The following is a 25929-nucleotide window of genomic DNA, read 5'->3' as shown; positions in this document are numbered from 1 at the left end:
TCTGGAAGGGGCTAGAGCCTCCATTTTTGCACTCAGATCTAAGTCTCATGGCCCTCTATCAGAATCCAGAGTTTTGGGAAGATTGGAGACACTTAATTTTTCGCCCAAAAAAAAAACAAAAAACGTAAGGGGTACCACTGTCGTTTTTTTTTTCGGGCCGAATTTTTGAGTTTCGATATCTCAGCTCTGGAAGGGGCTAGAGCCTCCATTTTTGCACTCAGGTCTAAGTCTCATGGCCCTCTATCAGAATCCAAAGTTTTGGGAAGATTGGAGAAACCTAATTTTTTGCCCAAAAAAAAAACGTAAGGGGTACCACTGTCGTTTTTTTTCCGGGCCGAATTTTTGAGTTTCGATATCTCAGCTCTGGAAGGGGCTAGAGCCTCCATTTTTGCACTCAGGTCTAAGTCTCATGGCCCTCTATCAGAATCCAGAGTTTTGGGAAGATTGGAGAAACTTAATTTTTCGCCCAAAAAAAAAAACCGTAAGGGGTACCACTGTCGTTTTTTTTTCGGGCCGAATTTTTGAGTTTCGATATCTCAGCTCTTGAAGGGGCTAGAGCCTCCATTTTTGCACTCAGTTCTAAGTCTCATGGCCCTCTATCAGAATCCAGAGTTCTGGGAAGATTGGAGAAACTTAATTTTTCGCCCAAAAAAAAAAAACGTAAGGGGTACCACTGTCGTTTTTTTTTCGGGCCGAATTTTTGAGTTTCGATATCTCAGCTCTGGAAGGGGCTAGAGCCTCCATTTTTGCACTCAGGTCTAAGTCTCATGGCCCTCTATCAGAATCCAAAGTTTTGGGAAGATTGGAGAAACCTAATTTTTTGCCCAAAAAAAAAAACGTAAGGGGTACCACTGTCGTTTTTTTTCCGGGCCGAATTTTTGAGTTTCGATATCTCAGCTCTGGAAGGGGCTAGAGCCTCCATTTTTGCACTCAGGTCTAAGTCTCATGGCCCTCTATCAGAATCCAGAGTTTTGGGAAGATTGGAGAAACTTAATTTTTCGCCCAAAAAAAAAAAACGTAAGGGGTACCACTGTCGTTTTTTTTTCGGGCCGAATTTTTGAGTTTCGATATCTCAGCTCTGGAAGGGGCTAGAGCCTCCATTTTTGCACTCAGGTCTAAGTCTCATGGCCCTCTATCAGAATCCAGAGTTTTGGGAAGATTGGAGAAACTTAATTTTTCGCCCAAAAAAAAAAACGTAAGGGGTACCACTGTCGTTTTTTTTTCGGGCCGAATTTTTGAGTTTCGATATCTCAGCTCTGGAAGGGGCTAGAGCCTCCATTTTTGCACTCAGGTCTAAGTCTCATGGCCCTCTATCAGAATCCAGAGTTTTGGGAAGATTGGAGAAACTTAATTTTTCACCCAAAAAAAAAAAAACATAAGGGGTACCACTGTCGTTTTTTTTTCAGGCCGAATTTTTGAGTTTCGATATCTCAGCTCTAGAAGGGGCTAGAGCCTCCATTTTTGCACTAAGGTCTAAGTCTCATGGCCCTCTATCAAAATCCAGAGTTTTGGGAAGATTGGAGAAACTTAATTTTTCGCCAAAAAAAAAAAAAACGTAAGGGGTACCACTGTCGTTTTTTTTTCGGGCCGAATTTTTGAGTTTCGATATCTCAGCTCTGGAAGGGGCTAGAGCCTCCATTTTTGCACTCAGGTCTAAGTCTCATGGCCCTCTATCAAAATCCAGAGTTTTGGGAAGATTGGAGAAACTTAATTTTTCGCCCCAAAAAAAAAAACGTAAGGGGTACCACTGTCGTTTTTTTTTTCGGGCCGAATTTTTGAGTTTCGATATCTCAGCTCTGGAAGGGGCTAGAGCCTCCATTTTTGCACTCAGGTCTAAGTCTCATGGCCCTCTATCAGAATCCAGAGTTTTGGGAAGATTGGAGAAACTTAATTTTTTGCCCAAAAAAAAAAAAAACGTAAGGGGTACCACTGTCGGGTTTTTTTTCGGGCCGAATTTTTGAGTTTCGATATCTCAGCTCTGGAAGGGGCTAGAGCCTCCATTTTTGCACTCAGGTCTAAGTCTCATGGCCCTCTATCAGAATCCAGAGTTTTGGGAAGATTGGAGAAACTTAATTTTTCGCCCAAAAAAAAACAAAACGTAAGGGGTACCACTGTCGTTTTTTTTTCGGGCCGAATTTTTGAGTTTCGATATCTCGGCTCTGGAAGGGGCTAGAGCCTCCATTTTTGCACTAAGGTCTAAGTCTCATGGCCCTCTATCAGAATCCAGAGTTTTGGGAAGATTGGAGAAACTTAATTTTTCGCCCAAAAAAAAAAAAACGTAAGGGGTACCACTGTCGTTTTTTTTTCGGGCCGAATTTTTGAGTTTCGATATCTCAGCTCTGGAAGGGGCTAGAGCCTCCATTTTTGCACTCAGGTCTAAGTCTCATGGCCCTCTATCAGAATCCAGAGTTTTGGGAAGATTGGAGAAACTTAATTTTTCACCCAAAAAAAAAAAAACATAAGGGGTACCACTGTCGTTTTTTTTTCAGGCCGAATTTTTGAGTTTCGATATCTCAGCTCTGGAAGGGGCTAGAGCCTCCATTTTTGCACTAAGGTCTAAGTCTCATGGCCCTCTATCAGAACCCAGAGTTTTGGGAAGATTGGAGAAACTTAATTTTTCGCCCAAAAAAAAAAAAACGTAAGGGGTACCACTGTCGTTTTTTTTTCGGGCCGAATTTTTGAGTTTCGATATCTCAGCTCTGGAAGGGGCTAGAGCCTCCATTTTTGCACTAAGGTCTAAGTCTCATGGCCCTCTATCAGAATCCAGAGTTTTGGGAAGATTGGAGAAACTTAATTTTTCGCCCAAAAAAAAAAAACGTAAGGGGTACCACTGTCGTTTTTTTTTCGGGCCGAATTTTTGAGTTTCGATATCTCAGCTCTGGAAGGGGCTAGAGCCTCCATTTTTGCACTCAGGTCTAAGTCTCATGGCCCTCTATCAGAATCCAGAGTTTTGGGAAGATTGGAGAAACTTAATTTTTCGCCCAAAAAAAAAAAACGTAAGGGGTACCACTGTCGTTTTTTTTTCGGGCCGAATTTTTGAGTTTCGATATCTCAGCTCTGGAAGGGGCTAGAGCCTCCATTTTTGCACTCAGATCTAAGTCTCATGTCCCTCTATCAGAATCCAGAGTTTTGGGAAGATTGGAGACACTTAATTTTTCGCCCAAAAAAAAAACAAAAAACGTAAGGGGTACCACTGTCGTTTTTTTTTTCGGGCCGAATTTTTGAGTTTCGATATCTCAGCTCTGGAAGGGGCTAGAGCCTCCATTTTTGCACTCAGGTCTAAGTCTCATGGCCCTCTATCAGAATCCAAAGTTTTGGGAAGATTGGAGAAACCTAATTTTTTGCCCAAAAAAAAAACGTAAGGGGTACCACTGTCGTTTTTTTTCCGGGCCGAATTTTTGAGTTTCGATATCTCAGCTCTGGAAGGGGCTAGAGCCTCCATTTTTGCACTCAGGTCTAAGTCTCATGGCCCTCTATCAGAATCCAGAGTTTTGGGAAGATTGGAGAAACTTAATTTTTCGCCCAAAAAAAAAAAACGTAAGGGGTACCACTGTCGTTTTTTTTTCGGGCCGAATTTTTGAGTTTCGATATCTCAGCTTTTGAAGGGGCTAGAGCCTCCATTTTTGCACTCAGTTCTAAGTCTCATGGCCCTCTATCAGAATCCAGAGTTCTGGGAAGATTGGAGAAACTTAATTTTTCGCCCAAAAAAAAAAAACGTAAGGGGTACCACTGTCGTTTTTTTTCCGGGCCGAATTTTTGAGTTTCGATATCTCAGCTCTGGAAGGGGCTAGAGCCTCCATTTTTGCACTCAGGTCTAAGTCTCATGGCCCTCTATCAGAATCCAGAGTTTTGGGAAGATTGGAGAAACTTAATTTTTCGCCCAAAAAAAAAAAACGTAAGGGGTACCACTGTCGTTTTTTTTTCGGGCCGAATTTTTGAGTTTCGATATCTCAGCTCTGGAAGGGGCTAGAGCCTCCATTTTTGCACTCAGGTCTAAGTCTCATGGCCCTCTATCAGAATCCAGAGTTTTGGGAAGATTGGAGAAACTTAATTTTTCGCCCAAAAAAAAAAACGTAAGGGGTACCACTGTCGTTTTTTTTTCGGGCCGAATTTTTGAGTTTCGATATCTCAGCTCTGGAAGGGGCTAGAGCCTCCATTTTTGCACTCAGGTCTAAGTCTCATGGCCCTCTATCAGAATCCAGAGTTTTGGGAAGATTGGAGAAACTTAATTTTTCACCCAAAAAAAAAAAAAACATAAGGGGTACCACTGTCGTTTTTTTTTCAGGCCGAATTTTTGAGTTTCGATATCTCAGCTCTAGAAGGGGCTAGAGCCTCCATTTTTGCACTAAGGTCTAAGTCTCATGGCCCTCTATCAAAATCCAGAGTTTTGGGAAGATTGGAGAAACTTAATTTTTCGCCAAAAAAAAAAAAACGTAAGGGGTACCACTGTCGTTTTTTTTTCGGGCCGAATTTTTGAGTTTCGATATCTCAGCTCTGGAAGGGGCTAGAGCCTCCATTTTTGCACTCAGGTCTAAGTCTCATGGCCCTCTATCAAAATCCAGAGTTTTGGGAAGATTGGAGAAACTTAATTTTTCGCCCCAAAAAAAAAAACGTAAGGGGTACCACTGTCGTTTTTTTTTTCGGGCCGAATTTTTGAGTTTCGATATCTCAGCTCTGGAAGGGGCTAGAGCCTCCATTTTTGCACTAAGGTCTAAGTCTCATGGCCCTCTATCAGAATCCAGAGTTTTGGGAAGATTGGAGAAACTTAATTTTTCGCCCCCAAAAAAAAAAACGTAAGGGGTACCACTGTCGTTTTTTTTCGGACCGAATTTTTTAGTTTCGATATCTCAGCTCTGGAAGGGGCTAGAGCCTCCATTTTTGCACTAAGGTCTAAGTCTCATGGCCCTCTATCAGAATCCAGAGTTTTGGGAAGATTGGAGAAACTTAATTTTTCGCCCAAAAAAAAAAACGTAAGGGGTACCACTGTCGTTTTTTTTTCGGGCCGAATTTTTGAGTTTCGATATCTCAGCTCTGGAAGGGGCTAGAGCCTCCATTTTTGCACTCAGGTCTAAGTCTCATGGCCCTCTATCAGAATCCAGAGTTTTGGGAAGATTGGAGAAACTTAATTTTTCGCCCAAAAAAAAAAAACGTAAGGGGGTACCACTGTCGTTTTTTTTTTTCGGGCCGAATTTTTGAGTTTCGATATCTCAGCTCTGGAAGGGGCTAGAGCCTCCATTTTTGCACTAAGGTCTAAGTCTCATGGCCCTCTATCAGAATCCAGAGTTTTGGGAAGATTGGAGAAACTTAATTTTTCGCCCAAAAAAAAAAAGTAAGGGGTACCACTGTCGTTTTTTTTTCGGGCCGAATTTTTGAGTTTCGATATCTCAGCTCTGGAAGGGGCTAGAGCCTCCATTTTTGCACTCAGGTCTAAGTCTCATGGCCCTCTATCAGAATCCAGAGTTTTGGGAAGATTGGAGAAACTTAATTTTTCGCCCAAAAAAAAAAAACGTAAGGGGGTACCACTGTCGTTTTTTTTTTTCGGGCCGAATTTTTGAGTTTCGATATCTCAGCTCTGGAAGGGGCTAGAGCCTCCATTTTTGCACTCAGGTCTAAGTCTCATGGCCCTCTATCAGAATCCAGAGTTTTGGGAAGATTGGAGAAACCTAATATTTCGCCCAAAAAAAAAAAACGTAAGGGGTACCACTGTCGTTTTTTTTCGGGCCGAATTTTTGAGTTTCGATATCTCAGCTCTGGAAGGGGCTAGAGCCTCCATTTTTGCACTAAGGTCTAAGTCTCATGGCCCTCTATCAGAATCCAGAGTTTTGGGAAGATTGGAGAAACTTAATTTTTCGCCCAAAAAAAAAAAAACGTAAGGGGTACCACTGTCGTTTTTTTTTCGGGCCGAATTTTTGAGTTTCGATATCTCAGCTCTGGAAGGGGCTAGAGCCTCCATTTTTGCACTAAGGTCTAAGTCTCATGGCCCTCTATCAGAATCCAGAGTTTTGGGAAGATTGGAGAAACTTAATTTTTCGCCCCAAAAAAAAAAAACATAAGGGGTACCACTGTCGTTTTTTTTTTTCGGGCCGAATTTTTGAGTTTCGATATTTCAGCTCTGGAAGGGGCTAGAGCCTCCATTTTTGCACTCAGGTCTAAGTCTCACGGCCCTCTATCAGAATCCAGAGTTTTGGGAAGATTGGAGAAACGTAATTTTTCGCCCCCAAAAAAAAACGTAAGGGGTACCACTGTCGTTTTTTTTTTTCGGGCCGAATTTTTGAGTTTCGATATCTCAGCTCTGGAAGGGGCTAGAGCCTCCATTTTTGCACTAAGGTCTAAGTCTCATGGCCCTCTATCAGAATCCAGAGTTTTGGGAAGATTGGAGAAACTTAATTTTTCGCCCAAAAAAAACAAAACATAAGGGGTACCACTGTCGTTTTTTTTTCGGGCCGAATTTTTGAGTTTCAATATCTCAGCTCTGGAAGGGGCTAGAGCCTCCATTTTTGCACTCAGGTCTAAGTCTCATGGCCCTCTATCAGAATCCAGAGTTTTGGGAAGATTGGAGAAACTTAATTTTTCGCCCCAAAAAAAAAAAAAACGTAAGGGGTACCACTGTCGTTTTTTTTTCGGGCCGAATTTTTGAGTTTCGATATCTCAGCTCTGGAAGGGGCTAGAGCCTCCATTTTTGCACTCAGGTCTAAGTCTCATGGCTCTATATCAGAATCCAGAGTTTCAAGAAGATCAGAGAAACTCAAAATTTCGACCCGAAAAAAAAGGGGGGTACCACTGTCGTTTTTTGGGGGGGTCAAAATTTTGAGTTTTTCTGATCCTCTTGAAACTCTGGATTCTGATAGAGGGCCATGAGACTTAGACCTGAGTGCAAAAATGGAGGCTCTAGACCCTTCCAGAGCTGAGATATCGAAACTCAAAATTTCGATCCGAAAAAAAAAAAAAACGAAAGGGGTAACACTGTCGTTTTTTTGGGGAGTCAAAATTTTGAGTTTCTCTGATCTTCTTGAAACTTTGGATTCTGATAGAGGGCCATGACCTGAGTGCAAAAATGGAGGCTCTAGACCCTTCTAGACCCTTAGTTGACCCTTAGTTGTAAGTAATCAACTAAGGGCTCTAGACCCTTAGTTGATTACTTACAATATCACAAATTTTTCCAACTATTTGTAAATCGTGAGAAAATTGCGATTTTAACCAAGGAAACCGGGCGTGTGAGCAAGGAAAAGGTAGTCGCCAGTCAATGGCGTCATATCCGAGTTAGCCTCGGTTTCCGCCAGGTTTGCGCTCGCACTGCAATAGTAACCATGGCGACGGACGTTGACAACTTCACAAACAAACCACCCGTTATGCCTAGCAGGACGCTCACGCTGTTGTTGTTTTGTTCAAACATTATGGACCATGGCAAGCAGACTTTAAGACAAAAAGAGGACTAAAACGAAGATCAACATCTTTCGAGATGCCGAGAGCTCCACGTCCGCGACTAACTTCGACTTGACAAAGAAACGAGTGTTGCATGTTACTTTATTAGACAGGTGAGCAAATGTACATAAAACTAATCAATGTTATTTAGTTCAACATGATGAAAATGTTAGAATATGATATATATGTTGTTCTAATGTTGATCTAGCTTACTTAGTCTCATACAGCCAATAAACAACCTAAGTAACAACATTCAACACACTCAAATGACATTTAGTGTGATAGTGAACTGTTAGAGCAAGTGAAACAGTGCTGCGTTAACTTACCTCAAGTTTAATTGGTCCAATAAACTGACCTCTGAGAGCATTAATTCAGCACTTGCGCGTAGTTCGGTAGAATGAAATGTCCTTTTTTCCTTTATATCCGCGGGACTCGCATTGCATGTGGCGCTGGTATACATCTAGCAATCGCGCCCTGCTTCATACCACTGTCATGTTAAAAACATCACTGTATTCACTCATCCATAAACGATCCATCAGCTTGACGACAAGATCCATAATTCAGTGGAATATACGTCATTAATATACGCCTTTGTTATTCTAAGAGGTTAGCGACCCCTGGTGGCGAAAAATCCTGCATATTGTACCTTTAAGTTGAGCATATGTATTGTGTTTATGCTTATTCCAGACGTACTGTAAGGCCGTGACACACCAAGCCGAACACAACTACATCCGCCTCCCGACTCCCATATGTGTTCTCCACCTGAATGCATGGAAATAACTGTCTGTATCGGCAGGAATCAATAGTCCATATTTGTCATTCGAAAGGAGGAACCCAAGCTAGAACTACAGATATACAAACCTTAAACAAATGCTTGCTTGAATTGGTCCACCGTCATTGAATATTGTCCATCATGCTGATTGCTTTCTTCATTCCAGGCGGCTCATGTTGTCACGCTTTTATTCTCGACACGGACTCATTGGTCAGTCCTTTAAACCAACCTTTAGTTGTCTTGCCATGCTGTACACATTTTACTTCTCTCTCAATGACGGTGGACCAATGGCATTGAGAAACAGTTTTACCACTTAAGGGGGAAAGTTGATTGCACCCAGCATTGACTACCATAGTATTTCTTTTACAACTCAATGGGGTCCCTCAACTGCCTGGTACCAACATTCTTCAAAATATCTTCTTTTGTGTAACCAATAAACTCATAGACAACCATCCCAAAATACTGCAGACAAGATGCTTAAGAGGCAACAGCATAAGTTATGGATATTTTAACTGTAATTTGAGTTTTCCCCTTCATCTTAGAGAGTTGTGTTCTACAATATAATGCCATGGGGTAGTGTAACAGGTTTTTATTTTTTTCAATATTTAATTGACCCTTGACATATTTTAGATAAAACTTCTTGAGATTCTATATACATATTTAATAGACCCTTCACCCCACCCCACACACAAAAAATCATATTCACTTATTACATACTGCATTTACAATTGTATGTACAATAGCATAATTAACTATCACAATGAATATAGCATGGGATATAGCAACTTACTTACTGAAAATGTGTTGAGGCGAAGTTCTTACCATTTCTTCACCTGTGTTTTCAACAAACACGCATTGTTCCCAGACAATCATTTACAGAATAGTTCTGGACAATTCTGCTTTCTTTTGTACCGCAACCCTTTGCCAAATACATTAGATGATTCACTTTGATGAAATCTGTTGGTCTGATTTGCCTTTCATTTCTTTGGACACTGTAAAGGAACATTCTTTCGGCTAAATATAATATGTGTTAAACGACAGGACTATACTTGCTCTCAAAAGCATTTTTTTTTTTGTGACCCTGACAATATTCTTAGTCAGTTCTCTCAATTAATTGTGGCAAAAATATAAAAAGATTAAAGGGATACTTCACCTCTGCAAAGATGAATGTGTATTTTAAATGGGTCATTTATGTAGAAGAAATGTGAAATTATTTTTGAATTTAGAACTTTCTAGACTGAGAAATGTATTTTTGGCTTATGTGGATGAAAGACAACAACTCCCAGAATGCACTTGGTTCGCTGCCCACGCCTACCGGAAACAGAGCGCAGTAGTTAAACAACAAGCCCAGGCTACTAGTGATGAGTCTGCCGAAAATGTGTTTCGAGATCGTCCAGAATGTCCGGGATTCGTTTTTTGCGTTCTACAGTCGCCATTCTTCATGTTTACTGCGGCGAGCGGGACGAGTGAGGGCCGCGGGAGACCGGTGCGAGCCTGCTAGCAGAGCCGGCCCGAGTCTTTTAGGGGCCCTAAGCAGAATTTGATTTGGGAGCCCCTCCCACGACGCGGAGTCACCTGTGTTTGACGATTATTGACACCAATGTCACGCAATAATGATACATTATAAATGAATACACTTAGGTTATGTATTAGGCTACAACAAAATTAATAATAAAAAAAAATAGATGCCTACTTAAATAAAAAAAGTTAACAGTCTTAAAACTGTCTCAAAACATATAAAAGAAATTATTTGCTAAAATGACAAAACTGAGAAACATAAGAGCAAGGCCTACTAATATTTGGCCTACTATTTCTCAACGGCCTCAATACAGTGCAACTGTCCTCAAAAGCTTTATTATTATTATAATTATTATCGTAACAGTCTTTGTTAGATATCACATGACATAATCCAACAAAGTCTGTTACTATAATACCGGTAATGATGTTCTGGCGCTCGTTGTATGTGTGTATGCAATGTATTTTTCCCCCCGGGGCTTGCCGTAGATGGGTCGTGCGCAGACTGCTGGAGTGTCGCGGGTTTTTGGAGGTCTGATGTGTGGTATAATAAAGTGGAGAAGAGTTCAAACTGCTACCCTTACGCGCGAGGTGTCTAGAGGATTATGCGCATGACTTTAACGCTGTCAGACACAGCAGCAGTTGTAACTTGTAGGCAGGTATATTGATCATTAAATCAGAGTTTTGTTGTCTTGAATGATTCATTCAGTCATATTCATTGATGAATTGATTTATGACACTTGTTTAAGTAATCTAAAAAATAAAAAAAAATAAAAAATAACCCTGATTAGGGGCCGCTTAGTTCGCTTATGCCTCGGGCCGGCTCTGCCTGCTAGCTTAGCTTCCAAACAAAGATGGCCGACTCTATGTGTTCATTCTGTGAGTGACATCGCCCTCTATGGGCGGGTTGAGGACATGCGGGACAGACCCGACTACTGACTGTAGCCTCTGGACAAAACATCCTCTGATGACACAAAATTTTTGCATCATCAGAAAAAAAAAAAAAAAAAACATAAATCTCTCGTCTCAGGGGGATATGAGGGTGGAAAGCATGGCAATTCGAAAATCCTACAGGTTTTCTACTAATACAAAGCTTAATGCTAAATCCTGAAGTATCCCTTTAATAGACTTGAATAGAAAAGAAGAAGGAAAACCACTGAGAGATCATGTTCTCGTCTTGCTTGGCTAAGTATTCCACGAGATATGTTTGCAAAATGAGTATCAGGGAACCTGGTTTGGATTCTGCAGCACCATGCAGTTGAATTCTTACATTCATAAATAGTCCGTCAGTAGTGATGTCCTTGCAAGACACACACACACACTCACACCCCCACACACACAAATGATAATAAATCATTCCGAGGCTCTGCATTTGGAAATCTCCAAAAAGAAAAGAAGAGAAACGACAAAGCCTCCTCTCACAGTCTCAAAGTCATTTGGATTTAGAAAAAAAGAACCGCCAAGCGTGAGACCATAAGAGAGAAGGTCAAGTCTCATCGTAATTTTGACTTTCCGTATATGTTGCGTTGCACTGATATGACTTTCTCCAGACAGGCTAGCCGGGTTTCGTGAAGTGAACTGTGCCATAGAGTGCCGCCAGGTCTCGTGTCATCGCTGCGACACAGCATGTACGGGACGCTCTCGGTTCGGCTCTGGATGAAGCCACTGCGGAGGAGCGAGCGACAGAACAGACTGATCCGATCCGTTCGTCTCAGGATCAGGTGTGCCTTCCTGTGGGGGACAGAGAGAGTGTGTGTTTGTCGAGTTCAAGCCAGGATCATTGGAAAAACTACATGACAGAACATAAGAAGCTTTGCTCAAAAAATATTGTTGGTTTAACTTAAAAAAGTAAGTAACCTGGTTGCCTTAAAATTTTAAGTTCTTTGAACTGGAAAAAGTGAGTTAGTACAATTAAGGAGAATGATTTAATCATCAGAAACTCAAAATTATATGTTATCTGAACTAAATAAATTATTTAAGTTGATTTGACAAAAGAAAAAATGTTGTGATTACTACAATGTAAAAACATTTTGTTGGTTTAACTTAAAAAAGTAAGTAACCTGGGTTGCCTTAAAATCTTAAGTTGATTGAACTGGAAATAGTGAGTTAATGCAATGAAGGAGATTGATTTAATCATCAGAAACTAAGTCGATTTGACAAAAGAAAATATGTTGTGATGACAAATCTTGAAAATCTTTTTTTTACAGTGCAAGTACTGTATTTCTAACGAGCCTTGATGGCCATTTTCATGCATTGCTGCAACCTCGTATGATCAGTTCAATTTTTAGTGACTGAAAGACTTTATAATCGTTGTCATGGTCTCCAAACATGCAGAAAACTATTGGTTTGGGATGCAACAAGAATAAAATCAAAAAGGGAAATTGACAGCCAAATTACTTTCCGATAGTTCAACCTTTGTATGAATTCACAAGTTTAGTTTAGAGAAAATAAAATTATTTCAACCTTAAAAATGTTTGAAAAATTGTTTGAATAATTATTAATAATAATATGAACGAGGAACAACTTTCTTTTTTTTTTCATTTATACTTTAAGTATATAATAAAAGGCCACTATTAATACAATTTTATTAATGGATACAATGGGCAAGGTGGAAAACTGAGAGTACACTTGACCATGACCATGACACTTATGTACACTTTTAAACAAGTGCACTCTGTAATTTAGTTAAAATTAAAGTTTTACTTTAAAAAATCATATTTTCAAGAAGCACACTTATTTTGATGTTAACTAACAAGCACTTTTAACTGTAGTGTGTTGTTTTATACTACATTTATCTTTAAATTCGCTAAATTATGTCATTAAACTGTAAAAAAAAAAAATTGATGGTTTAACTTAAAATTTTAAGGCAACCAGGTTACTTACTTTTTTAAGTTGATTGAGTTAATACAATGAAGGAGAATGATTTAATCATCAGAAACTTAAAATTATATGTTATCTGAACTAAATGAATTATTTAAGTTGATTTGACAAAAGAAAAAATGTTGTGATTATCACACTGTAAAAAAATATTGTTTGTTTAACTTAAAAAAGTAAGTAACCTGGGTTGCTTTAAAATTTTAAGTTGAATGAAAGAGATTAATTTAATCATCAGAAACTCAAAATAATAAGTTATCTCAACTAAATAAACTATTATGAAGTTGATTTGACAAAAGAAAATATGTTGTGATAACAAATCTTGAAAATGTTTTTTTTACAGTGTACGAATATACAGTATATGGAGACATGATTTGAATGTGGTAAAACTACAGTCCATTATAAAATTGTGTCTGCTCAGCAATAATATTTTTATCTTTTAACTCAAAATAAGTATTTTGAATGGATTTTTATGATTGTTTCAGGACAATCATTACTTACTTCCCCACAAATATGTTATCCTAACGCAAAGCCTGAGTTGATATTCATAAAGATTATTGTATCCTTAGTTACACAAAGGGAAAACGCACTGTAATTGGTGGTCTCTGTTTCATTCCTCCTGCTAGTTCTGCCAGCGAACAGATTACACAAATATTCACAGAGTTTAGGATGGCAACCTTCTGGCGGCCTCAAACTGGGGCCCGTGTGAGGGACTGTGCACACTTCCTCTTCGTGTTTTGCTCATAAATATACAGGCTTTTCCATAAAAACCTACAAATACACTCAAGTAGCCTCTTCAGTCATTGTTTAAAGTCATTTGAGAATTTCTTCAATCAAAAACATGACCCAAAAGTAATTTAAGTGTGTATTGAATGTAGTTTACTTCAAATCTTAAAAGTACATTACATGCATACAATATAACATTAATTAAATAAAAGGCCACTTAAGTGTAATGAGAGTATACTTCCATGACTATGACACTTAAGTACACTTTTAATGTCAAAGTTAAGTTTTTAGTATCAAAATTAAAGTGCGTTTTAAAGCATCATATTTTCAAGAAGCACACTTATTTCGATGTTAACTAACAAGCACTTTGTTTTATATTACATCTGAAGTTCATATATTTTAAATTCACTAAATTGTGTCATTGCGAATATACTGTATATGGATACGTGACATATACTGTAAGTTTAATTAGAAATTGCATTGAAGTTTATTTTAGTTTACCATAAAAGCTTGTACTTTCAGCAATGCACTATATTTCAAATATTTATAGTATTTTCATGATTTGTAATTCACAACATTTTTTCTTTTGTCAAATCAACTTAAATAATTTATGTAGTCCAGATAACATAATATTTTGAGTTTCTGGTGATTAAATCAATGTCCTTCGCTGTATTAACTCAATTTTTCCATTTCAATGAACTTAAAATATTAAGGCAACCAAGTTACTCCATTAAGTTAAACCATAAATGGATGAAACAATAACTCTAAAGTTCAGCTAAATGCATAAATGAAAATAGAATATATCTGTAATACTTTATATTACAGTGTCCTTGTAACACGTAACTGTAGCAATGACTATAAATTGTGCGTAATTACATGCATCAACCAAACCCTGATCCTAATGATAATTATTATTACACAATACTTAAATGCATAATTACACTGTAACATTGTTACAGTGTAATTATATATTTAAGTACTGGGTTAATATAGCGTTAGGGTAGGATTAGGATTTGGTTACATAATTAGTTGCATGTAATTATGCACAATTTACTGTTAATACTACCATGTAACAAGGACACTGTAAAATGAAGTGTTACCGTATATGCTTAGTGCGCTTAGTTTATTTAAGGCCAATCAATATCAATATGATCCACTAATGGTTAAAAGCCACAGAGGCTGCGTTCACACTGAAGCTACACTCTTAGAAGAAATGGTTCTATTTAGAACCAGAAATGGTTCCATCCCCCGCTTCATATATGGAACTCCAATTTAGAACCAATTTTTTTGGTAAAAGGTTCTATTGGCCAAGTAGGGAAATATATAGAACCCGAGGAACCCTTTTTTTAAGAGTGTATTTAAGGGTTCCAAATATGTAGCGCTGATAGAACCTTTTAAACTCATTTTCTTCTAAGTGTGTGAATGTGATCTGGTTTTGTCAAGTACACTGAATCTATCGGATACATATCTGATTAAAGCTGGTTAGATTGTATTTAACGATGCAGAGAATGATCCATCGGGCCTCACCTGGGTCCAAGTTCATCCTCACTTCTCCACACAAAGTCTCCAAACTTCTCGTAGTGCGAGTTGTAGTGGTGCTGAACGCGATACAGCAGCGGCGGGGCGATCTCCATCAGGGTGTTGTAGGCCGTCTGCTGCTCCTTTCCACTGGTGTAGCCGTTATACAGGTTGTACACTTTATCTGCGATCTCTGTTTGAGGAGAAAGAAGGTCTGACATCCAAAAACTGAACCGTCTCTATTCTGTGAAAGCTTGTTTCCGCCACTGAATACAAATAATAATAAAGGTTATTGCACATTTTTATCATGCAATTCAGAATTGCTAGATATAAAAACGCAGTTGCGAGTTATAAAGTCAGAACTGTAACAGTTTATATCTCACAATTCGGACTTTATTGCATGCAATTGCAATTTTATATCTTGTAATTGTAATTTTGTGTTTTTTTATTCCGTTGCAGAAACAAACTTCCATAGTGTTCAGAGGAACAGTCTAATATTCTGTTCTTTCATCTTTGGTGACAAAGTACATCTTTTTAGTAAAGTACTTTTTAGTAATATATTTTGAGAGAATATATTTAAGTGCAAACTGAATGTAGTGTTTTTAATTTCAATTAACTTAAATTGTATTTGCTTATTTTTTTTTTTTTAGTAAATGCAGTTTAACTTTGTTTTTGACCCACTTAAAGGAGAAGTTCACTTTAAAAAAAAAAATAATAAAAAAATAAACTTTTGCTGATAATTTACTCACCCCCATATCATCTAAGATGTCCATTTCTTTATTTCTTCAGTCGAAAAGAAATTAAGGTTTTTGATGAAAACATTCCAGCCTTTTTCTACATTTAATGGACTTCAATGGGGACCAAACGGCTCAAGGTCCAAATGAGAATTTCAGTGCAAACTGTAAACTGTTCAAAGGGCTTTAAACGATTCCAGACGATGAATAAGGGTCTTATCAAGCGAAACGATCGCTCATTTAATAAATAAATAACAAAGTTTAAGTTTTATAAGCACAAATTCTCGTCTTGCTCTTTTCTGTGATGCACGCTCGTGACTCTCCTGTTCGAACTCGATTATCAAAATGAACTAATCTTTTCCGGAGTCAATTAATTCGTTTTGTTCATTGAATGAACCGAATGACTCGGAAAAAGATTAGTTCATTTTGATGAACGAGTTCAAAAAGGAGAGTTACGAACGAGCATCACAGAACAGAGCGAGAAGAGCATTTGAGCTTATAAAACTTAAACTTTGTTATTTATTTATTAAATGAGCGATCATTTCACTTGATAAGACCCTTATTCATCGTCTGGAATCGTTTAAAGCCCTTTGAACAGTTTGCAGTTTGCACTGAAACTCTCATTTGGACCTTGAACCGTTTGGTTCCCATTGAAGTCCATTATATGGAGAAAAATCCTGGAATGTTTTCATCAAAAACCTTAATTTCTTTTCGACTGAAGAAAGAATGACATGGACATCTTGGATGACATGGGCGTGAGTAAATTATCAGCAAGTTTTTCTAAAAGTGAACAGAGTAATATTAATTATAAGGGTTAGGATCTAATAGGGTTAGTTGCATGTAATTATGGACACTAAAGTAAAGCGTAAGCCTGTATGACCCTACTTTTCCTTTTCCTTTTCTTTGAGTGAACTTTCTGTAATCCTATTCTGACTTTGATATCGATTTTGAGTGCTCTTCCTCCCTGTGGCAAAACCTGTGAATTCTGTATGGATGACGCAACGGTAAACAGAAACGGGAAGAGCTGCCACCTCGGATGGGTGCGATGATGACATGTCTCTTCATTCACACGTGTGGATGGAGTGAAGGAGAACGGCTCTGTACCTTCAGCTTTGCTGTCATCCACCATCGGACAAGACGTGCGGACGGTCACAAAACTCGTGTCCGAACGACTCCCACGACTGTCCACCGCATAAAGAGTGAACCTAGGAGAGAGGACGTGAGGAAAAGACCGTTTCAGTGTGTTTCCTAATCTCTGTTTTCAAGCTCCATGTAACCGAGACACGGAACATTTACACCAATAAACAAATAGAGCAAAGTAAGCCAAATAACTTTGGGCTTCGGCAACAAAAACACCGAATCTTACGGCAAAATCATTAAAACCGAAAGGTGTCCCTGAACGAGTGTTTTCTGTTTATGAGCCACACACACCACTAAAAGCACGCAGGCAGGGATTCCAGTGGATTCTGTTACGTTGGGAAATTGCGTGCATGACGAGCGAAAAAAAAAACGAAAGAAAAAAAAAACAGTCATTACGGCTAATAGCAGCTTAAATGGGACTCCCACTTCCTCTAATGACGGAGTTCCGTTTGGCAAATAAAAAACACATTAAAGCTGCAGCTCAGCGTTTTCCCAGACCACCCAGCACAACACACTGCACTAACAGCCCTGACTCCGCCGGGTCACTGAGGTCACGGATGCTGACTATAGTGGAACGGACTGAGGCTAGGTATTATTTATTGTGCTATTGCCGTGTTTGTCAGACCTTTCACCTGAGAATGTAAAAAAAGTATATATTTTTTTGTTTTTGTTTGACAACCAAGCCAAGCAATATTAAAATCTCTTAACATATCAATACCAACCAATATTGAAATATCTTAAAGGAGTAGTTCACTTTAAAAAAAAAAAAAAAAAAAATACTGATAATTTACTCACCCCCATGTCATCCAAGATGTCCACGTCTTTCTTTCTTCAGTCGAAAAGAAATTAAGGTTTTAGATAAAAACATTCCAGGATTTTCTCCATATAATGGACTTCAATGGGGTCCAAAACGATCCTGTTTGTTTCAAACTCGTTCATCAAAATGAACGAATGTTTTTTCGAGTCATTTCGTTAATTTCGTTCGTTGATTGAACCAAATGACTCGAAAAAAGATTTGTTCATTTTGATGAATGAGTTCGAACAATATAATGGACTTCAATGGGAACCAAACGGTTCAAGGTCTAAATGAGAGTTTCAGTGCTGCTTCAAAGGGATTTAAACGATTTCAGACGATGAATAAGGGTCTAATCAAGCGAAACGATCGTTCGTTTAATAAATAAATAAAAAAGTTTAAGTTTTATAAGCTCAAATGCTCGCCTTGCTCTGTTCTGTGATGCGCGTTTGTGACTCTCCTGTTCGAATGCGTTCATCAAAATGAACAAATCTTTTTTTTGAGTCATGACTCGAAGGGTCCTAGATAAGACCCTTATTGCACTGAAACTGTCTTTTGGACCTTAAACCATTTGGTTCCCATTGAAGTCCATTATATGGAGATGTTTTCATCAAAAAACTTATTTCTTTTCACTAAAGAAAGAAAGACATGGACATCTTGGATGACATGGGGGTGAGTAAAAGTAAAATCAGCAAAAGTTTTTTTGTAAAAGTGAACTCCTTTAAAGATATGTAATATTAAGAAATATTAAAACCTATTATGCTTTTTTCCATGTTCATCTTTCTTTAGTGTGTAATGTTGCTGTTAACGCATGAAGTCTCTTATATCAGTGTCAGTGCCTTCATTGTGTTCTTGAGTTTCTCCCGAGAACGAACACGTCACAATATTGCTCATTATAATAATTCATACAAAGGGGCGGGGCCTGGCTGAGATAGTTAGTAGTGTGTTAAACTGGTGGTTATAGAAAGGGGCGGGACATTTCCCAAACACACTCGAAGCGCTCAACCAATCACAACACACTGCTCCAGCCGACCAATCAGAGCACAGTGTGCTTTTCAGAAGGAGGGGACAGGAAGTAAACAGAGCGTTACTGACAGACTGGCAAGAGAGGAGCCGCAACAATGGAGAATATGAGGAGAATAATCAACATTCAAGCATGAAACCCTGTTCTAGTGGAGCCAAAACTAATACTTTGTGAAAGGGTATAATATGGCCTCTTTAATTGCTCACACGTGCTTAAATTATAAAGTTATATAGATCTGGACCAAATATTCAGAGGACTCGCTTCCTTTATATGGTCTCATATCATTCATTGTGAGTATAGTCCCAGCAACAGTTGCATCAAAAACCAATTCTTATAATAATAAAGGCTTTTAAATGTTGCTGACTCATAACCTCAGCCTGGCTCCAAATCTCGGTCCTGTACAGTGCACTGTAAACATACATTAAGTAGATTAAGTAGACTCTCCACGTTTATATGCAATGTGCCAGCTTTAGATTAAATTGCAAAACACATTTTTTTATTAAAATTCCTTCATTACCAGAAATGCAGTCATGCCATAAACCAACATCACATGCATCCATTTGTTCATTCCAGCTTTTTCATGAAATGGATACGCTTTGTGACTATGCATAAGACAATGGGAGGACGCCAGAGATGTCCTTTCCCTGCTTCCAAGGAGAGCTTTCTTTACACGGAAAGGTTTCGACACTTTGACTCTTCCTTTGTTTGGAAATCCATATTTCAATAACCACTAGCTGATTGTTTTGTTTGTAATACGGTCTGTTTATACATGGCTTGCATAGTTTGCCTGATCTTGTTATTTATCGAATGAGTGAGGCATTCCTTTCCTAAACCTCACCAAAAGACATCACTCCAAATTCAGGCCAGCCACCATCCGCTGCCAATCTCATCAGAACAACACTGGCTCAACAATCACATTGTTTGAATTATGTGGTTGCGTGGTTGCCTATTGGACTGTTTTTAGTTTTTTATATATATATATATATATATATATATATATAAAATAATAATCAGACAATTTGTAGATTGGTTTAAGGACTTCAGAGGGGGGAACTCTAGACTGGTTGCTGTTTTGGGTTGTTTAACGTGTTGCAAAACTGCCAAAGGTACTTTTTGTGCTTACGTAGGCTACTCCGAATCAGCTCTCGCTTTACCGTATGCTCTTAAAAATAAAGGCAGTTTTGAAGCAATGACATAGAAGAACCATTTTTGGTTTCCCAAAGAACCAAAATAACAATTTTTTTCCCGCTAGTGTACTGTAAAGAATATATTCACTCTTTCACCGCCAGCGTTGCATTTTTAGTCATTTTCACAAAATTGTGAAATTTTTTTAGTTGACATGCAATATATCAAAAGACAGAACATACCCTCTTCTTTTAAACAAAAACTGTTTATAGCAGTGCTGTCAAACGATTAAAATATCGAATCGCGATTAATCGCATTAATGCCATAGTTAACTCGCGATTAATCGCAATTTTATCTGTTCTAAATGGCTCTTGATTTCTTTTTGTCCCATTAATTTCTTCTCATTGTAATGCTCTTATCAGCATGGAAAAGTGGATCGGCTTGCTTTGTGCAAATGTTTTTTATTGAAAAAAATTTTACTGTGTTCAACATTCTCACTCGGAGCAAATAATCTCTCACACAACGCAACACTGTCTTGATAATCAAATAATATTGATAATAAAAGAGTGAAAGAAATACTGACGAGATCCTGATATTGACGGAGAATTCGCATCAGCTGTGTGTTTGTGTGTGTGCGTGGCCATCATCAAGTGGTGTTCACAACGGCAAAACACACAGATCACTTTGGTTTTGTCAATGGAACCATTTAACAACTTTTTAAAAGTTAAAAACTATCTTAAAAACTTTTTAAAACTTTCCATTCAGAATCTTATTGGCGTCCATTTCGGCGTCTCGCGCTCGTCATCCACTCAAAACGTAACGTTAACCAACTATTTGGCCGGCTCGCAAGCCCAAACGAGTGTGTGCGTCGTGCCTGTTGTTTTGTTTACGGTCAAGCTAGACCCGCATACGCTTTGGTCGACGAAACAACAAAACGTCCTCGTCCGCGCAAGCCATTGAAATGAATGGGTTTCATAGCGCAGCACCGCGCATGCCGCGTCCGGTTGCAAAAGCGTGGGAAAGAAAACTACAAAGTTTGCTAAGCAAAAAAAAAAAAGTTAATCACGCGATAAAAAAAATTGACGTCGTTAAGATGGGTTTGCGTTAACGCCGTTAATAACGCGTTTAACTGACAGCCCTAGTTTATAGCTTCATGCATTTTTTTTATAAACACTTAAAAAAAAAATCAACATTTTGAGCAAAAAGCTGAGAAAATCGCATACATCCAGATCGGATTCAGAACGATGATCAAAACACAGATGGAGTAAACCGAGTTCAAAGCTTCACAGTCCTGTAGCTCGACACTTCATTCAGTAACATTATGCAGTTTTGATTTATATGCTGTTAAATGTTGATGATCGTTTTATTTTACATATGCATATGATTACATATGGTATTGCTTGTTTCTGCTTCTTTTTCGCCTGTGTTTTGATTAGGAAGATGCGTCTTTCAGAAGATGCGTAAAAGCGCCCGCTACCGTATAACAGTGAAAACACAAGACGAAAGAGTAGATAGTCTAAAGGCCTGTATATATAACGATAAATATAAAGTTTTAATAATCGTACTAATTTTATGAGAATACTTTCAAAACGATAAACCAGCCAATTAGAATACAATCTTTATCCTTTAGAATCCATCCATTATATTTTAAATATTCATGACAGTTATAATGGCCTCATGACAGCCAATGTCAAAGCCAGCCACATGATAGTTTAACTTAGAAAGTCACTTAATGACAATTGTCACAAACATTGTCACAATTTGTTAAATTACTTTAAAAGTAAAGTAGAGCAAAGTGTTAGCAATTTCAACATCATAAATAAAATTGATGCCCTCAAATGTTAATCTGGAGCCTTGCAAACTTACTTAGGTTTGTGGTAGTGGAAATAGCATGAAGATGAAGGAGGATGAATGGTTTTCAATGAGAAAACTCTCAACATTAACGCACTATACACAAAAGATAACCGACCAGGAGTGAGGGAGAACACAGGGTTTAAATACACAGAGAACAGATTAGGGAAACAAGGCACAGCTGGGGCAAATTAACTAAACACAGGTGAATGAACTAAACAGTAACGAGGAGCGGGAAAATGGAAACAGGACTGAACCAAATACTCAAAGAATGGGGGAAACACAGGACACATATATACCATAACTACTACAGTAGCACATTATTTTTTTTCTAGGGCAGTCAAACGATTAATCGCATCCAAAATAAAAGTATCTGTTTACAAAATATGTGTGGGTGCACTGTGTATAATTATTTTGTATATATATATATATATATATATATATATATATATATATATATATACTCACACATGCATGTATATTTAAGAAAAAAAAATTATTTATATATAAAATATTTATATATAATATAAATTATATATAAATCTATATACAGTATATATATGAAAATATTTCTTAAATATATACAAGCATGTGTGTGTGTGTATATATATATATATATATATATATATATATATATTAATTATACACAGTGCACCCACATATATTATGTAAACACAAACTTTTATTTTGAATTCGATTAATCGCGATTTGACAGCCCTAATTTTTTCATTTAAAGGAGCTGTTTTTGTTTCATATGCTGCTGAGAAGAGTCAAGTATAGCTCATTGTTCAAATAATAAAAAAAAAGATCATGATGTTAGTTTTAATACATTAAAATCAAGAAAATTTCTCTGGCATTTTTCTTTTGGCTGCATCGAAAACATCCCGAACCGTGTCACCACTGTATCGTATCGTATCGAACCGAACCATGATTTTTATAGCTGCGAATGGGCCTTAAAGAACCATTTTCCATTATAAAGACACGTTTGTTCAATGGAAAGTGATGTAAAAGGTTATTTTTGGAGCCGTTATCTGTAAGAGCGTGGCCTATCTAAATGGTGTGCAGCTCTTTCGACTTTTTTTAAACGCCATTTTTTGATGCTTTAGTTTTATTCATGTTTCTTATCTTAGCTTCTCTCTCTGGATGTCACATGCCATTTAAATCCAAGTCTGAGGAACTCTGCGAACAATTGGCAGTGATAAAGATCACCCAGGAGAACAAAGGCGAAGTGGTCTGGCTCATCGCTGGGAATGTCAAAACACATTCCCCTTCGCCCCTCAGGAACGATCCCTCTCTCTCTCTTCTTCTGACACACTCTACATCTGTCTTTTTCTCACTTCGGTTTCGCCGTTCTCTGGTTACTCCTGTATGTTTGGCTTTTCTCAGCTCATGGCTGTTTTGATTTCTGGCACCTATAGTTCAGCCGTTAAATGAGTTGCTTTTGGCAAATCTGAGCACAGATTGAGACGCTGTTGAGATATATTCAAAGGCACGAAAGATAGATGGATAGCGGTTTCCCGTAGACTTCAGCAAAACTCGCCATTTGCTCACGATTTAAGCTCGAGAACAAACAAGATGTCACGACAATTTCAGACGTGGGTGTGCCAAGTCAGGTCACATTAATTTCTATAGCGCTGTATACAATTCAGATTGTTTCAAAGCAGCTTCAACAGACATGAATTTCAAGCAGTTTGCAGTGATTATTCAGCTCAATTCAGGTCAATGATGATTCAGTTCAGTTCAATAACAGCGTCGACGGTGCAAATTTAGAATAACAAAAAGTCAGTGCTTTAAGATGTAACTTTTATTTTATGTACTATAGGGCTGCAAGTAACGATTATTTTAATAATCGATTAATCTGACGATTAATTTGTCGATTAATCGATGAATCGATTAAAAAAACATTAATTTCCAATCATTTATTAAAAAACAGAACTGAAGGTGCAAATTCAGTGAAAAAAATCCAGTGCAAAAAATCTGCCAAATACATAGGCTTTAAAAAAAATAAAGTGCACAAAAAGATGTATATTTTCTTCTTTAAAGGGGCCTGAGCTGTCAGAACAATAAACTGATAAAAAATAAAGAAAAATACAAATCAGATTTTTTTGAACGTCAGAACTTGTTCTCCACACCACACTCGCACACACTCGCAAACTTGTGTTTTGTTTTTGTCAAAGATGTTATAATCTTTAACAAAATGTTTAAAAAAATGTTTAACTAGCAAATGCACTTAACTCAAACTTTTTTTTATACTCAAACATTTCCGCGTCGCGCGACACAACGAATCGATAATGTACTTCGTTGCCAACTCTTTCAGAAATCGATTTTAATCGATTTAATCGATTCGTTGTTGCAGACCTAACGTCACTCATCCCACTACTATCATATTGTCTATAATACACATTTCCAGACACGTTCAGTACAGTAATATTCCTACGATCTTACTGTTATACTGAAATTGTTCAGTCTAGTTCACTAACCGTTTTCATTATCATATTACAGGAAAAAAAAAACACGAATAGTTAGTGAAATGCCTAGATAACACCACAAATGTAGCGTTATCATGGTTCGAGCGCGGAGCATTAGCCTATTATCGTAGCGTTGCTCATGTAGAGTTTCCAGCATGTTGTGTGACGCTTTCTCCGGTGTGTGTAAAGTCTCAGTGTGTCCGTGTGCCACGAGTGTTCGCTCTTGTGTTCGAGCACGAGCGCTCTTGTAAAAATTGGTTGCAATCTGAAACATCACCGATAGAGGGCGCTAAAAAATACATATAGCACCTTTAAATATCATTCTCATCCGATAGCGTCAAATTAGTAATTTTGCTCAATATCACCATGGAAGCTTTTTAAAGCTTTTCCACCAAAAATGATTAACTCAGAGATAAATCATTGCTAGAGGACATGTGCCTTTTAGGAGTTTGTTCATATGCATCTTGTTGCTCAAACATGTGGCTATTCGGAAGAAAATACGTTTGGAATTAAGTAAAATGCTCATAGTGAACCTCATTTGTATGCTAATCTTAATATCAGCTATTTGGGAAAGCGAAATCCGGTTTAATGGAAGCATTTAAAGATCTTGCAGTCAGTGTTCTCGTAATGGGTTGCCTTCCAGGCATCAGAAACATTAGTAGCTAAAACAACAGATATTTCCTTCGGTTTGAAGGGTTTGTTTTCAACTCTTCCTGTGAAATATACCAGAACACCAATCAAACGTGGTTGAGGAGATGAGGACAGAAGATAGATGCACTTAAGATATAGTTTATGAATGGTTTTGTCCTTACAACGAGCTACAGCTAAACAGCCTTGAACCTTGGAGAGCATATGCATAATTCAGGCATCTCATAATTCACGCCATGGTATGGGTCATACCAGGTTTATCATGCTTCGCTGTGTCAGTGGCCATGATTTATTCTGACCTTTAAAGAATCGTGTTTTCAGAGTTTCACCACTAACCTCCTCCCATGAGTCAACTATGCTACGCTGCTCATTTAGGTTGATTGTTAAGCAATTTTTTCAAAATTAACCTGTTTTGAGATCTTGTCTGTTTGTTGGACTGATTAGTGACGACTAATGACCAAATTCTCCTTAAATGCTGACAAAATTGCAAGCCATAAATTTGTGCAATTTAATCTAGTTGGTTGGTTCAGTGCAGCCAAAGACATGTCAAGATTGAAGGCATAATTTCTCATTTATAAATTAAAAAAAATAAATAATAATAATTGCACTGTAAAAATAAACGCTTTAATTGTCAAGTAATTCAATTTAACGAAATTCTTATACACAGTAAAAATGAATATGCTTTATCTAATCAATAAAATTGTGGCAACAGATTACAAGCAATATTATTTATTAAATTGAACAAATTTGAATTGAGTAATAGTTAATCAAATTAATATTCTAATTAATTCTAATTTGTACAATTTAATTAATAATATTGCTTGTAATATGTTGCCACAATTTTATTGATTAGATAAAGCAAATTATTTTTTTTCAGTGTAGGTTAACCATTTAAAATGAGAAAAACTTACAAAAAAAAACATGCATTTAAGTCACCATTATGGTGATCAGTGTTTGTTTTAGGCATCAGGTGTCTTTAATGTTGGCAATTTAAAATAAAGATAATATAAATTATTAATCTTTGACGTCTGTCTGTTATTCAGATATTTTTGTTTAATTTTTTTGGGTGTAAATTGGACTCATTTTAATTGGTTAACTTTTAAGGAATAATTTGATTAAGTATTACTCAATTCTAATTTGTTCAATTTAATTAATAATAATATTGCTTGTAATCTGTTGCCAAAATTTTATTGATTAGATAAAGCAAATTATTTTTTTTTTTCAGTGTAGGTTAACCATTTAAAATGAGATAAACTTACAAAAAAAAAAACATGCATTTAAGTCACCATTATGGTGATCTGTGTTTGTTTTAGGCATCA

The 25929-nt window shown here is 37.4% G+C and overlaps 1 protein-coding gene across 1 annotated transcript in view; it reads right to left on the bottom strand.

Annotated features, from left to right (window-relative positions):
• Positions 1–8768: 8768 nt before the first annotated feature.
• The window catches only part of astn2 (astrotactin 2), a 432572-nt gene continuing 415411 nt past the window's right edge, over positions 8769–25929 (bottom strand). The window contains exons 21-23 of the mRNA XM_039661894.2: positions 16666–16766; positions 14837–15020; positions 8769–11440 (exon numbers count right to left, since the gene is read on the bottom strand). Coding sequence (XP_039517828.2) covers positions 11203–11440; positions 14837–15020; positions 16666–16766 — 523 coding nt within the window. The 3' untranslated portion in view covers positions 8769–11202. The remainder of the gene's footprint in view (positions 11441–14836; positions 15021–16665; positions 16767–25929) is intronic.

Source organism: Pimephales promelas, chromosome 4 (genome assembly GCF_988280905.1).
Source record: "Pimephales promelas chromosome 4, fPimPro1.hap1.1, whole genome shotgun sequence".
Classification (NCBI taxonomy): Eukaryota; Metazoa; Chordata; class Actinopteri; order Cypriniformes; family Leuciscidae; genus Pimephales; species Pimephales promelas.
The sequence above is the reverse complement of the archived record's forward strand: the minus strand, read 5'-3'. Positions and strand labels throughout refer to the sequence as shown.